Genomic DNA, 16,412 nt, shown 5'->3' on the forward strand with positions numbered 1-16,412 from the left:
GGAAGATGAGATTGTTGTCTCTGTCTTAGAAAATATATAGAGAAAAACGAAAAAAGAAAGGAAAATATATATGCGAAAGTTATTAAGAGATTAGTGTCGGTGATGTTTTGAACTTCTCCTTTGCGGTTTCGTGTTCCTCCCTTCTCTTCTTGGCCCACGTGTTCGTCCTCTCTCCCTCCGCATGTAATCACTTCGCCGTCAAACTCACATCTTCTTCTTCTCTAAATCTTTCCGCTGATAAGAAGTCTTTAGATCGGTGAAAAAGTTGATTCTTACGTGGCTTTTTGGAATCTTCGGCGAAAAACCTTATGGAGACAGCGAGGGATGTGGCGGCGGCTGTTCCTGCTTTGACGGTTGCGGCGGCGGCGGCGACGAGGAAGAGAGAGAAACCGTATAAAGGGATAAGGATGAGGAAGTGGGGGAAGTGGGTGGCGGAGATCAGAGAGCCTAATAAACGGTCGAGGATATGGCTTGGCTCTTACTCTACTCCTGAAGCGGCGGCTAGAGCTTACGACACGGCGGTATACTATCTCCGGGGTCCGTCCGCTCGGCTTAACTTCCCGGAGCTTTTAGCCGGCGTTACGGTGGAGGGAGGAAACGGTGGTGGGGATATGTCGGCGGCTTATATAAGGAGAAAAGCGGCTGAGGTTGGAGCTCAGGTGGATGCGTTAGAAGCGGCGGGAGGGAATCGTCATCACCATCACCATCATCAACAACAGCAACAACAACGAGGAAGTCATGAGTACGTGGATGATGATCATAGTCTTAATCATAGTGACTATCGTCTTAATGATGGTCACAACGAGTGTAGTAGTAAGGAAGAGTTTAAGAGGTGTAACGGGTCATGGGAAGCGGTCGATTTAAACAAACTACCCGACCCGGAAACATCTGATGACGATTAAGGATCTTTATCCGACCCACCAAGAAAAAACGTTGTAGAAGCAAGGAAGGTTTAGAGAATGTTTATCTTTATGATGCGCCGGGGGTTGCTAACATGCACCTCCACGGCTCCACCCTGAGTTTGTGATTACTAGTACTATGTGTAATGATATTTTTTCCATAAATAGTTTTCATTGACCACTCTTTCTAAAACTTCAATTATCGTACTCAGAATCTAAGTGTTGCATGTTTGGGATTATATGAAACAAATTGAACCATCTTCTCCTACTTTTTTTGTTAGAAACCTATTTTTGGTCAATTCGATACGTTTCTAAAAAATTCTTCAAATATATCTACTTTTAAAAGTTCTTCTCATGATGTTTATTTGATTCAACTTGATCGTTAGTTTTCTCTGATATAGAATAAACGGATTAAAACTCAGTTAGGTTTCAACTCTTAAGTACAGATCAGTGTACAGTTTAGTGGAGTATTAGTTGGAGGATTATATAGGTATAATATGCGGATGGAAACACGGCGGCGAGTGAATAGCAAGCAGAAGCAGGAGACTTGGGTAATAGAAGTGAGTGTTTGGAGCTGAGAGAACGAGCAGACAAAGAGTGTCCTACATAACAAATATGGTAAGTGGGTCTTCTTGTAACTTGTCTGATCTTAACAACTAAAGCTATGTCTATCTCCATTATCGTAACTACTAAAGTCATTTTGGAATTTTTATTTGTCTGCCCTATAATCTTTTGTTTTTGTGGGGTGAAGACAGCAAAAACTTGATTCTTTCTTGTTAATGGTCCTGTTATGAAAAGACTGACCAGGAACGTGCGGCTTTTTTCTCTTTGAGAGCCAAGACGTGAAACTGACAAACTTTCTGGTTCATAATCCTTTTTTATTATTATTTAGTTTGCCCCTTCTAAAATCAGTGAAAATTTAGATCCAAAGGTGTTTTTGTCCTTTTATATAAGATAGCCACAACAAAAGCTTGATTATTTTGCATTTTATTTAGAGCATGATTAACCCAAACTCTTAATTTGGAGTTCTTAACTTATGATTTGACATTTTTTTTGTTTTTTTTAACACTTTTCGGCTAAGAGCCGGTTTTTATATCTCTTATTTAAGAGACGGCTCTTACCTTTTCTTAGTTAAAAGCTAAGAAACAGTTTTTAACCGAAGTTAAGAACCCCACCCTAAAAACCCGAGTTAATTATGGTCTCCGACAGCAAATGATGAGCATGACCTTGCAACTAACTCTTTTTGTTTTGCAACTTATTATATTCTTTTTGCAATTAATTGGCACATCATGAAACTCTTAATCATAACTAAAACTACAGCCATCATGTAAAAATAAAATTCCAAACTTAGAAAATGTTGCGCAACTAAAAACGAATAATCACATATACGATTGCACGGACGAAACTTAAGGTAGTGAGGGAAAGATATATTTGGTTGAACCAAAATCAACCAAAAACCTTAAAACGGTTGTTACTTTGGTGGTTAACCAAATGTAGAAAGTGGTTAAATATTTTTTATAAAATAAAATTTATAGAGCATAATTGGATGAGAATCAAATACCCAAAGCATCTGATAACCTAACCCATCAAACAAACGAGAAGCTGATTCTGAAGAAAAAAAGAAAGAAAGTAAGGAGTGTACTTACCACTCACCAGAGTTAAATTACAAAAGCTGCGATAGGATCTTTGATGTTTCTAGAGTTTACCATAGGCTTCACTTAGATGCTGAACTCTTGTAATACTCTCTCTGTTTCAAAATAGTTGATGTTTTGGTTCAATGCACACTAATCAAGAAATACATGTTTACCTAAAAACTAACATTTAAAATATAAACTAAAACAAATTCAACCAATCATAAAAAAAAAACTATAAAACATGGTGACACGGTTTTCAATAAAGATAAAACTAATATAAAATATCAAAACATCATGTATTTTGAATCATCTAAAACTCTCCAAAACATCATCTATTTTGAAACGGATGGAGTATAAGTTACATGTCTATGTAATTCTAATACGAGGTAGAATGTTGAATACTTGGTTTCTCACGCTTATTCTCTGGATAATGTTCGATCATTATTGATTTCCTCTCTACATGTTATTTTCTTGGTTTGGTTTATATCTTATTCAAGCGTTCATATCACCAGTGCGCTTTGACTGACGTGCGGTTCTAACCACGTTTCCTCTTGTGATAATACCGACCTTTTGCACAGGAAATATAAAAAGGATAAGCGATGCATGAGAAAGATTAAGTTAAAGAAAAATGTAAAATGTAAAATCTAGATAAGCTAAAAAAAGACGGCACTGGAGATAAAGGTAAGACAATAACTTAGCAGCATCTTCGAGGTTGGTGTTTTCCTCAACAACAACAACTAGAGCTGGGTGTCATCAAATGTCCAACAAGCTTCCCATTGGTTTTGCTAACTAAATGTTCGTATCGGAATCAATATATTATATGATACAAGGTCACCAGATATGAAAACAAAAGTAATTTAAAACCAACCATTTGGGAACGTTTATCATGTCAAACTTGTAACAGTAATTAACATATCTTTGTAGAGGAAACTGAAGTGGATGCACGGTGAAGTTCAATTCACACTATCTACTGATGATAATGTGAAACAGGCAAACGAGAACAGTGAGGACAAAAAAAAAATCAATTTGACTACTTGAGTGTTTAGAAACGCATTCAGGTTCAAAAATTGCTAATAGGAAAAAGAGGGCCAAATACTTGCAAAGTGCTGTCAACCTCAGGAAACATGCATTTTTTGTTCTTTCCACTACCTATTAGATAAGCAAAAAAAAGCAGCAAATAACATTAAGTGTGAGATAAGAAGCTTTTTGTTCATTTCACATTTGAGCGTGCTATCTCTTAACGAATGAGACACAAAGGTCATCATCATAACATTGAAATTTCAGGTATACCACCATGTGAGCTAGTAGCTTTCTTATACTCTACTTCAAATGGAAAATATCTTGAAAACAAAGGAAATCAAATTACATCAAGTGGTATTAGCTGGCCCATTTACCAGTCCAAAGCCACCAAATCATAATCTGAAACAAGCCCAACCTGCAGCAATAATAGGATTCCCTCAATAAGCATCCAACCAAACCGATATTTTCGCAAGTTAACCTCCATGAATACAAAAGTGGATACTAACCCATTTCTAGCCTTTATCTATCACAGGAAACCATGTGACTCTATTCTCCTCAAGGATTTCCAGAGCTGTAGAGAAGGGAAAAAAAAAGAGATCCATAGGTTGAAAAAAGGCTCGCCTATTTCCGCAATCCTGATGAGGTTTAGAGAGTATCAAACCATTGTACCTTCATCCACAGTGGTGATAGGTTTCACCACGTGCAAGTCTTCCTTCTTTATCATGGACACTCCACTTCTTGGATACAGAAACATTCAAAATATATACAGCCGTACGTGCTTAGTTACTTGTACAACATTCAAATCTAATTCTAGGATCAAACCCAAACAACACTACAGAAACAATCGAATCTCAGATGTGCGACTCACCATGTTTAATCTAAAACATTTTTATAATATCAGATAATTAACATGAAACATACAACAGTTTTGATGCCAAGACAACGTATGCAGAATTAGTTTGCCTAGTTTTTTAGTTTATGGCTGCAAAAACTTTGTTTGTAATCATTTGATTAGTTACAATTAGACTAAAGTCTCTCCACGTCTGTTCTTTCATATCATTTTACATGCAAAATTTTGTTCCTCTAGAGAGAAATATAAAATATACTACTTTAGTGAAATTCAGCAATTTATTGTCTCTAAAACTTGTCGTTTAACATGTTTTTCGCCAACCACCCTTAATGATATATTTTCTCAGACTTAAAACGAAAGAATCGTACTGCATCCTCTACCTAAGCCGCAGTAAGGCCTGACCCATCGTCCATCATGTAATTTAGTTATTTTGTGTGAAACATCGAAACAAATTAAAAGCAGATTAAAAAGCGAAAAAGGAAATGATTCCCATATTGATGAAAACTTGAAAAGGCGAAATAACTCGTTGGTCACTCCATTAACTAACGTGAATTATTGCAAATGGGACCGTTCTAACATTTGAGTGTGGTTTCGAAATAGTACTAAAAACAAGAGCTAAAATTAAAACATAATTAAAGGAAATCAATTGTGTGTGTGTGTCGTCGGTGTCGAAGGATGTTTGGAAAACCAAGTGGGGTTAATTTCAAAGATTTACAAAAATGGAAAGTCTTTGGACCGCAAAACGTATGGACATCGTACCTAAGTTCCTGACTCCTTACTATATTTGTACATTAACGTGTTTCCCTTTGTCCCTTTTTCATCTCCTTTAGATTTTTTTTTATTTTTTTTCCTCCTTCTCAATAATTTAACCCTAAGTCTTAATATGTCCCCAACCTATCCTGTGATTTACCCTTCACTTATTATTTATTAACACATGTAGCATCATCATTCAAGTTCTCTGCATATGTTCCTAGTTATTTTAGATTACATTCAATGGCTTTGCTATCACTAATCAGTTTTGTCATTAGAAAGTTCGCTAATCTAGTACTTTCTTATACATTGCTTATGTGGAAAATTAATTAGTCTGCCCTTTATGTGAATTAGGCACTTGGGCAACAAGAGAACACACACATTACATCATAGAGTAGTAACCTTCAGCTAACGAAACAGTATCGATGAATGAACTTGGCCGGGTTGGGCTGGAAATTCATCAGAAAAAACAAACTATTGTCATTTGAAACTTCATCATTCTTTTAATTTAAATTGTTTTATTGCAGTTTCGTTAAAACTTTTTTTGTTTGTAGTGATATATTTCATCCCTATGTTATTTACTGCTCGAGTCGAATCCAATTGTCTAAAAGAAAAGGAAAAAAATGATCGTGAAGACATCGAGGAGTATCCACTATCAGCTAGCTCACATGGCCCCCACATTGAACGAATAATAAGCTGCCACGTAAGCAGATTATAAACGGATCGTGCTTAATTAGGATAGTTGGAAGCCTATCAAGATTTGGACAACCTCACAGATCGAGATTCTAGCGATACCGTCCGATGTTTTCCACGTTCGCTAATCTCGGACTTGATTGCGATTCCAAGATTATAATTTTTTTTAATAAGGCATATGCGGAACTTTGGATATGAGCTTAGCTGTAAATCCTTATCTCCTAAATAATTAATAACGTTGTATTTGATACTCATGCTGTGTCAATGACATATCCCTTAAATATTAACCGATAAACATGGTGTTTTGTAGCCATGTGTCACAATATAATGAAATTCAAAATTTTTAGAAAAATATGTTGGTTTATCTTAATTTATATTATATTTTTATTAAACTAACTATTAAATTGATAAATAGTGTGCAAAAAAAATATTTTCGCACTAACCTTAAATAAAATCTACGGAATTGCCTAAAATGATTAACGTATATATGACAATTAATGATTATGAATAATAAATATTTGATAATAATTTTTGTATCTTAGCTCTTTATTGTTTAATTTTATATTATTAAAAGATATTACACAACCACATTAACCATATAATAAAAAATATTTTTTTCTCTTATATATTATATTTTGAACTTTTAAAACGACTATAAATTATTAAAAACGTTAAATGTCTCACACTAAAATTTTGTAATCAATGATTTAACTTTTTTTTTATAATAACAAGATACAAATGATCATAAATCGTATGAATAAGAAGTCTCATTTACTAGACATTCATACTATATATTAATATAGTTTAAAATTAAACTATATAACATAGAAAAATACTTAAATATGATCATTTCTAAATTTGTATTGAAAAATTATTGAAACCTTAATATTTTAATTTTAAAATTTGCATTAAAAAATCGCACATTATAAATTTTTTATTTATCATATGAGTATGAATTCTCAATAATAAATATTTATATTGAAATATACTATATATCTATGTCCATGTCATTAAAATTTAGTTATATACTATATAAAATAAAATGATTTTTTTTTATTTTTTTACCAAAAAAATATCATAAATAAACAAGATGTATTGTTTTGATTTATTTATTTACTATAATTTAATTATATACATAATGCGTAAATAAATGCAAATAAATAATAATAGATAAAAATTAGTTTTATACATAACATTCATCGCAAACCTTAAGCTAGTGATTATAGTATTCCAGATATTTACGCATTATCAAACAAGATCCACATATTTGATTTGCACGAATTTGAAGCTATTATACTTTGTACTCTCTACGTGTCGACATTCTAGTTCTTTGTTTTTTGAACACCCGACATTGTAGTTTTTTTTTTTTTTTTGACTAAACCCGACATTGTAGTTCATGTACCTGAAATTGTCCATGTACTTTCGAAATAATCCATTACACGTTTAATATGAAATTCAATAAAGATATATTAAGAAATTTAATTTATTCTTACTCGTCCAAACTGTGTAGTGGATTATTTCGAAACTGAGGTAGATATCATATGGGCATTGATTCTTTTTTTTTTTTTTTTGTCAAACAAACTACTTCCATTAATAAAATTTCAGTTCAAATAACATTAAGTAGTCTAGAGAGGCTTGATCGAGCTAGTGTATCAGCCTGAGAGTTTTCAATACGGGGAATAAAGATAAACAATACTGGACAGAAGAGAGTGGCCAGGATCTTGATGTCCTGAAGGACTCCTGCAATCTCATTCATGTCCCCCCCTGAACATAGGGTAGTGATAAGGACCTGAGAGTCCGAGAATACTTGTAGGCTTTGAAGATCTAACTCTTTAGCCTTCTTTAGAGCTTCGCGCATTGCCAGCGCTTCTGCCATCAGTGCTGAACTGACGTGGGATCGACTGGCGGCTGCTCTGCCTAGCACCTCCCCTGCTGCATTCTTGATAATCCAACCCATTCCTCCTGCTAACTCTGTTTCTTTCCACGCACCATCAGTCCAACAAGAAGGAGTCGAGGGGAGTCTTTTACCGGTATGCTTTGCCATTTGCTTCTTCGTTGCCTTCTTGACGTTAGTCCTCTCCCATTCTCTAGCATCTACCACTGCTTTTGAGATGATGTCCTCCACTTGGAAGATTTTATCTTCAAAGATCAATTTGTTTCTTGCTGTCCAGAGATTCCATAGCAACCATGGGACTAATGGATATGAAGTTAATCCTGTAGGAGGGAGGACGCCTATCGAAACATGAGATGACAGCAACCATGGGCATTGATTCTTTTTATATATGACATAGTTAATGTATGACATAGATAATGTACTAGGCATAATAACATCCACATGTGACATCGTTGTGGCTAGTGGGAGTGTAATTTGTATTTATTTTCTATGGACACAGGACGTACAAGTATGTATTTGTTTGTTGACATCAAATAAGAGTCTATATAGATTGTCGAAATGATCTCCTATGGTGTATATATTGCCTTTACTTAAAACGTACATTCAATAATAACAGCTCTTTGAGTACAATTTTGTCATATCATATGTCTCATATCGAGGGAGTATAAACTATAAAAATCTAATAATATCAGACGAAATTAAAATAATTATTTCTTTTTATTTGGACATATTTTGTTGCAGTTAAAATGAAATTTCACGGGGTGATTGGAAATAATAAATAGTTTTTGTGGGCCTATTTTATTTGGAAAAAGATATAAGAGACAGAGTATCTCTCTGTAAAGTGGGCCTTGGGCTTTAATTATTATTCACATACAAACGCATATATATATACATAAAAAAAGTATACATACATGCTGTACATAGAGATATTTTATGTATCACAGACAGACATATCACGTCTCTAACAAATCAAGCTTCGATATGCTAATAATATCGTATGTGGGTTTGCGTATAAATATAGCGAGAAAGAAATAATGGGACATGGAAAGAGAAGAGCAGTAGTTTCCACTTGAGGAAAGCAACATGTTCAGCGAAAACCATTATTGGAATGTTTGTTATTGCATCCCACTCGAAATATGGACAACGTGCCCAATGTAAAAAGCTTTTTAGATGCTTAGGTTAAAGATATATTATCGCATGTTTCTCTGGTTTCGGTTTGTTACATTAATATCATGCCTCATTACTTACCTTATATAAATGTTTTGTGTTGGTTTTGATTTAACATATTATTTACTTTTAAACTATTTGTAGTCATCACAATGATTTTGTAATAAACTCAGCGGTAAATTCACAAAGTGGGTGGTGACTTGGCAACCTCAGATTTTGATTAAAAACGTTGTGAGAGCACAGTCTTTCCTCTGGACCCAACATAAACACGAAATAAAAATGTATGTTTCCCTTTCCGACACAAGTCCTTCTCCTTCATCTTTCTCTCTTTTTCTGTATCTTTCACTTGTTTGTATCCTCAATTAAAAAGAAAACAAAATGATTATATTTTCATACAATTTTTGTGGAGGCTTCTCTACAAAAAGTCATGAAGTAACTTATTTTCGTATATTAAGAATAAAAAATGATGGAGGTGATGTCAAGAATGACGATTTTTGTCACAAAAAAATATAAATAAACGAATATAGCAATCCACTCTTATTACAATACCAAATGTATAGTTGGCTCCAGCATTGTAGTCAGAAACAAAACAGCGTTTCGGGTATGAGCGAGTGCGAAACACTCAACGAGCGGAGCAAGGAGTGATAACATACGCGTACGAATATCGCGTGAGGTAAAAAATACGAGGTAGAGAGAAACGAAAGGGCATTGGTGGATGAAAGTGGACCCCGCAGTTTGTCCGTACTAATGGATTGATCTTTTCTGGTAACATTTTCCTTTTCTTCTCATAATTCGTTTTTCCCTTTTTTGCTATAACCAAAAATCTCTTTGCTTTTATTTATTTATTTATTTACGTTAATATCCTTATACTGCCGTCATATTTTCAAATTAGCCTCAAGATTTATCTGTGCCACTCGTTTTCCAAGTAATCGAATTTATATTTGTACTGGACACTGAACAGAACCTGCTTGAGGAACACCATAAAACTTAAAAACTGTGAAATTATCCCGAAATTATATACAGTACTATTATTTGAAAACTTCACAAAAGAAACATTTAGCCAACAGTTTTTAAGTTCTTTTATTATATTTAGTCTTTACAAATTTTTAAGAAATTTAGCACTAATAGCAAAAAATAGCAAAGTGACTACATGTAAATTCACACAAAATAACTATGTAAGTGATCTTGGTTTTAGCATTATTTTTGGTTGTAGGTGAAAATAATGTGAAAAATGGAGAGATGATAATTACTGGAGAATATTTATAGGTGAGAAGAATCTATCTAAAACCGAATTTTACTCAAGTTTTGTGGTGAAAGCTTAAAAGTAATCGTTAGAGAACAATTGTGTAGGTGTTTTCATAGATGGAATTAATTATTAAATATACTTAAATTCGATAAAAGTAATATCGCCACAAAATCAACGTAGATGTACTTAATATTCAGGAAAGTATATGTTTTTTTTTTAGTCAAACAGGAAAGTATATGTTCGAAACAAAAATCATAGAAGTAACTTTGGTGGTGAATCGTCAAAGTTATGAATTTGTTGTTTACTCATTGCATACGACGTGTTTAATTAGTCAAAAGACTCAAAACCATTAAAAGCAAAATAAGGAAGTTAAGAAACATATCTATCTCAAGACAAAAGTCTTTACATTCCTTTTTACTTCGTCTCAAATGATTTTGGAGAAAAAGGGGATCAAATCATGGAATCAGCGAGACGTTCATTTGTAAAACATTTATAAGAGCATCTCCAAAAAAAACTGTATAACTTTAAATATACAGTTTTTTACTTTTAAAAAAAATTCAAAACTTCAAATTTAGAGTTTTACGGAGTAAAATTTCATATTCGGAGTTTCACTACTCAAAACTCTAAATTTGAAGTTTCATTTTTTTATTTGCATTTTGGTCCTTATAGTTAATTACACATCACATTTATGATTTTCAAGTATTTTCAAATTTATCGTTTTATTATGTAAAACTTTTGTATATCATAAATATTTAAAATTTATTTTAATAAATTCAAATTTGCCACATAAAATTAAATAAAAAAATTTTAAATAAGATTTATAATATTTAAAACTAGAATCAGACAACAAGAATATTACAAAAGAAACTTAATAAAAAAACTTTTAAAAAAGATTCATGAAGACATAAATATTACACAAATTTAAATATTACAACAACACGAATAGTCTAGTAAGTTTTCTTTGGAACCTCTAAAATATTGTCTAAACAAATTTTGTGTAACCGAAGATGAACCATTACAGAAATAATTTTATGAAATAATTTTATGAAATAATGTGTTATTTTGCTTGTACTTTAATATTTAATTATGTATTTCTATTTATAATCTTATATTTTAATATAATATTTTATTAATTAATATTATTGTAATATTTATATATTTATATATATGTGCTAGTTATTTATAAAATTTTTATTGATTTATATTAATTATGACAAATATAAGAACCATAGTATAAATTACAAATAATTTTGAAGTTAAATTTGAAATATCACTTTTAGAAAAAAACATCTCGAAACTTCAAATATAGAATTTTGTAAACTCTAAAATAAAGAGTTATTTTGGAGATGATCTAACGAGTTAGCCTACAGCAATGAGAGTTGCTCATTTGAAAGCAATTATTGGGTTGAGGTACATTGTCAAACCTTTTTTTAAAAGGAAGCAGTTCTATAGTAAAGCTCAAGCAAGAAAAAACCTAGATGTGTAGGTGAACAAGTAGTCAAAGAACCAAGCCTCTGGTTAGAACAGCCTATTAAAAGAAAACGGATAGTTAGAGGTTAACTAATATATGGTTTCAGACATAGTTAAAGTTTCGGGAAAAGTATTTTCATAAAAATAAAAAGATTTCACCAATACAGCCTCGGTAAGTAAATACAACTAGATTTTGATCCGCGCTTTCTAAGCGCGGGTTTGTTTGTTTTTCATTTATTAATCGAAAACTGATTTACAAATTACCATTATTTTTCATTTCGAACCATAACAATTGAGTTTTTAGGTTTTTATCATTTGTTTTTTTCTCTTCAAAATATGGTATTTGTTCGAAATATGGTAGCTGTTCTATAATAATGTTTGAGTTTTAAAATTTGTTTTCATATCTGACCTAGATTCATGTTTGAACCTATAGACCCGATACATTGTATATAATCCTGTTCGGATTTAATGAAAAATTTGTTAATTAAAAATCCGATATAACCCGGTAAAAACCTAAAAACTCACTATTAACCCGCGATCTGATACTATTGATCCGATAACAAAATATCTTATAGTACTTTTTAAAAAAATTGATTAAATTACTCATATATTTATTAATATTACATAAATTAGTGATTCCTTAGAATTTGATAAAATTTTATCATGTTATCTAAATAAAAAATGATAATATAAAATAACTTATTGATATGACAATATTAGTTTATTTTCGTTATTAATAACCTATTATAAGTTTGTGTTTGTATTTTAGATTTAAAAATTTATTTTAAGATAGTTTTTAAAATATTCTTGAACACTCGTAATTGCCATATTAATATTATGTATAAAATGACATTATACACTGAAAAATGATATTCAAATATGTATATGATATATGGTGTAGGATATACGATTTTGGTTTGTATTGAAAATATGTATAATATTCAAATGATCTATTTTGAATATTGATACGTATATTTAAGAAAATAATATTTTCATGTTTCTTAATTCATTTATTGTTCATAATATATTTATACTTATATTAAATTTAAAATTAATATATATTTTAAATATATATATAGGCTTATTATTTATAGATCCATTTAGGTGTATCTGTAGGCCCAAAACCAAAAGACTTAAATGCCATTAATGAATTTTATTAATTCTTTGTTAAAATAAGGGTATTTTTGAGAAAACTGCAATTTTCATTAAGGATATAATTTGAGAATGATCCTCTTTTAATGGTATTGATTAGAAATAAATTATTATCATTTCGAAATTATTATTAAATTTATAACTAAAAACTCCTATAAACTACATGTGAACCCTATATCTTTCTTGTCTTCGAGAAATTACTGTTTTTGGAGCTTAACTTCAAACAAACATAAACTTAAGTCTCATCTACTTTAATTTGCCCGATCATGAAAACACCTATTAATTGTACATAAATATACACATTTGACATATATAGATCCATGCGTGATCTATTTATGTGTATCCTCTTAGCTTTTATTCATATATAACAAGCAAAGAAACAAAGAAAAAGTTTTGTTCTAAAGCTTAAGTATATCAGTTTCGGCAAAATTGGGGGGTTTTTAAGTAATATATCAAACTATTCATTTCCTTGCAAAAAATACCTTTTGTAGATTGCTTGCCGAACCAAGCCGTGGACTTTACTTTCTTAAAACATGAAATTACATATTAGTGGAATCTTTGATTAATCAGCGATGATGTTTGTATAATAAAAGTGGAAATATATTTTAAAGAAAATAAAGAAACACCAATACGAGGAATTGTTTCGAATATAATATTTTTTCCAAAGAAAGCAAGTGGTTAGAGAGAGAATAATATTATTTTAAAATAGTGAAGAGAGAGAGGGAGAAAGGGCAATGAAAGTAAATACTATAAAGGAAAGGATAAAAATGAAAGTTTTCGTAGAAGCAAACTCTGAAAATAAATTTCAATTTTCTTCTCTCTCTCTTGAAACTCTTTTTTTTTGCTACCAACCAAAGTTCTCTCTTCTTTGGTTTCTCTTATTTAGCTTATAACCTTGAGGAGAATCAAACCAGAGAGAGGATTCAAGTTTGAAACCTCAAAGATCAAAAATATCTTTTAGAACCAAAAAAAATGTGGGATCTAAACGACTCACCACACCAAACACTTGTTGAAGAAGAATCTGAAGAGTTGTGTTATTCTTCACCGGGTAAACGGGTCGGATCTTTCTCGAACTCAAGTTCATCTGCTGTAGTCATCGAAGATGGATCCGATGATGATGAGCCTAACCGGGTCAGACCCAACAACCCACTTGTCACCCATCAGTTCTTCCCAGAGATGGAAACTAGCGTAGGGGACGATGGTGGTGGTGGTCCCGGGTCGGGCTTTCCTCGGTCTCACTGGTTTGGTGTAAAGTTTTGTCAGTCCGATCTAGCTACCGGATCATCGGCCGGTAAACCCGCCACTGTCGCCGCCGTGGTGGAGCCGGCTCAGCCGTTGAAAAAGAGCAGGCGTGGACCACGGTCGAGGAGTTCTCAGTATAGAGGCGTTACGTTTTACCGGCGAACAGGAAGATGGGAATCTCATATTTGGTAAATATTTGCAGTAAAAAAATAATCTTTAAATTTGATTAATCCATTGTTAATTAAAAGATAATGAATGTAAGATCATTTTTCTCCTTTTGTTTCTCTATAATTCAGGGACTGTGGGAAGCAGGTTTACTTAGGTATATTAACTTTTTTTATTTTAGTTTTTTTTTTTCATTTTTTCTTGTATTCTGCTGTTGAAAAATGTCATCATATATTTAAAAATATTTTTAACTTGTTTCCCTGAATAGGTGGATTTGACACTGCTCATGCAGCTGCTCGGTATGTTTCTGTCTTTGACTTGCTCTTAACTCTTTTAATATCCAAAAACAAAAGGCAAGACCTATAATATAAAGTCTTTTATTTTCTTTTATGTAGAGCATATGATCGAGCTGCTATTAAATTTCGTGGAGTAGAAGCTGATATCAACTTTACCATTGAAGATTATGATGATGACTTGAAGCAGGTAACTCCTAAAACAAAAAAAATAAAATAAAATACTAAACAATATGAATAGGTTATATATTGATTAAAACGTAATTTAGCAGATGACGAATTTAACGAAGGAAGAGTTCGTGCACGTACTTCGCCGACAAAGCACAGGCTTCCCTCGAGGCAGTTCAAAGTATAGAGGTGTCACTTTGCACAAGTGTGGTCGTTGGGAAGCTCGAATGGGTCAATTCTTAGGCAAAAAGTACTTTCATTCATTCATTCATTCATTCTTTATTTTTCTAATAGATTTGTTATTGTAACTTTGAGTTTTGATTCTTTAACTTTTCATATTAGGTATGTTTATTTGGGTTTGTTCGACACCGAGGTTGAAGCTGCTAGGTAAACGTCTTTTATTATTGATTCCACAGCACACATTGTTAGAAATTTTAAATCTCATATAATGATTATTTTTAACTAACCACAGAGCTTACGATAAAGCTGCAATAAAATGTAATGGCAAAGACGCTGTGACTAACTTTGATCCAAGCATATACGACGACGAATTGAATGCTGGTAATTTTTATTTCATAATCTTTTTTTGAGTCTTTAATCGTATCTTTATGGGTTAGAACTTGGTTTCAAGATTATTTTTTAAATTTGTGTAGAGTCATCAGGGAATTCTATTCAACAAGATCATAACCTCGATTTGAGTTTGGGAAACTCGGTTAATTCGAAGCAAAAGGGTCAAGATATGCGGCTCAAGGTAAAGTGTTTATTAAATTATCTACTATAATTTCTACCTTAAATATCTTCTTTTGTTATAAACATTTTTTTCTTTTTATTCAGATGAACCAACAAGAGACTCTTCATCCTAATGAGATTCTTGGATTAGGTCAAACCGGAATGGTTAACCATATCCCAAATTCAAATCTCCAAGTGAGTAAAAACACACAAGAAGATATAAAACATTTGTTTAAATTTCAATCGGTTATGTTTTTACTAACAGAATATGTATATTTTTGTATGGTGTAAAGTAGTTTCCGGGCAGCAGCAACATTGGTGGCGGAGGAGGATTCTCGCTATTTCCGGTGGCTGAGAACCACCGGTTTGATGGTCGGACCACGACGAACCAAGTGTTGGCAAATGCTGCAGCATCATCAGGATTCTCTCCTCATCATCACAATCAGATTTTTAATTCCACTTCTACTTCTCATCAAAATTGGCTGCAGACCAATGGCTTCCAACCTTCTTGAATATCTAATATTTTTATCTTTTATTTATATATGTGAAACATATTCGGGGAAAATGAACCTTTAAAAGCACCGCTATCTATGGTCTTGGTCACTAAATTAACTATCGGCTTTTCGTGTGTTTATTTCTCTTAAACGTCTTGTTAATTTGGCCAAGAAATTTTCTTAGGAAACTTAATGGAATTTAGAAAACTTAATGGAATAAAATTTTCCTCCATCGGGTAATATTTTATATGCATACACATAATCGTTGGATATTTGGGAAATTGGGCAAGTGTGTGTGTTTAAGATGTTCTGACTAAAAAGGTTGAGAGGATTTGTCAATGAGTTGTCTTTTGCTGTTTCTTCTCGATACATTTATTAAAGATTTTAAGACTTTACGGCTTTATATGTTACCTGCACCTATCTACATATATGTTCAGTCCTAACTTGTTTTGTTATTCCTCTTTCATATCAATATTCGATTAATACCTCCCACCCTTACTTCATTTAATTTAATTTTTTTATAAACTTGCTTCATTTAATATTTAT

General features: G+C 32.2%; 3 protein-coding genes across 5 annotated transcripts; 2 read left to right on the top strand and 1 right to left on the bottom strand.

The window, feature by feature from the left end:
- LOC106343119 (ethylene-responsive transcription factor RAP2-10) lies at positions 1–1,151 on the top strand. Its single transcript, XM_013782255.1, has one exon. The coding sequence runs from the start codon at positions 309–311 to the stop codon at positions 900–902; it is 594 nt and encodes a 197-aa protein (XP_013637709.1). The 5' UTR covers positions 1–308; the 3' UTR covers positions 903–1,151.
- Positions 1,152–3,068: 1,917 nt separating this feature from the next.
- On the bottom strand, positions 3,069–4,277 carry LOC106328646 (CBS domain-containing protein CBSX1, chloroplastic). Its single transcript, XM_013767131.1, is given in 7 exon segments — positions 3,069–3,100; positions 3,199–3,268; positions 3,270–3,322; positions 3,605–3,682; positions 3,920–3,968; positions 4,060–4,124; positions 4,223–4,277. Coding segments are annotated over 7 exon segments (402 nt in total).
- Positions 4,278–13,557: 9,280 nt separating this feature from the next.
- Positions 13,558–16,006, top strand: LOC106323658 (floral homeotic protein APETALA 2). Of its 3 annotated transcripts, none has more exons than XM_013761746.1 (10): positions 13,558–14,205; positions 14,314–14,339; positions 14,451–14,481; positions 14,578–14,665; positions 14,745–14,893; positions 14,986–15,030; positions 15,116–15,204; positions 15,297–15,394; positions 15,478–15,567; positions 15,669–16,006. In XM_013761746.1, exons 1-10 carry the CDS (start codon positions 13,748–13,750, stop codon positions 15,882–15,884), a joined length of 1,290 nt encoding a protein of 429 aa, XP_013617200.1. In that variant the 5' UTR covers positions 13,558–13,747; the 3' UTR covers positions 15,885–16,006. The 3 variants fall into 3 exon arrangements, with proteins under 3 accessions (XP_013617200.1, XP_013617207.1, XP_013617211.1); XM_013761753.1 differs by having other exon boundaries at positions 14,748–14,893; XM_013761757.1 differs by having other exon boundaries at positions 15,666–15,862.
- The last annotated feature ends 406 nt before the right edge of the window (positions 16,007–16,412 follow it).

This window comes from Brassica oleracea, chromosome C1 (genome assembly GCF_000695525.1).
Source record: "Brassica oleracea var. oleracea cultivar TO1000 chromosome C1, BOL, whole genome shotgun sequence".
NCBI lineage: Eukaryota > Viridiplantae > Streptophyta > Magnoliopsida > Brassicales > Brassicaceae > Brassica > Brassica oleracea.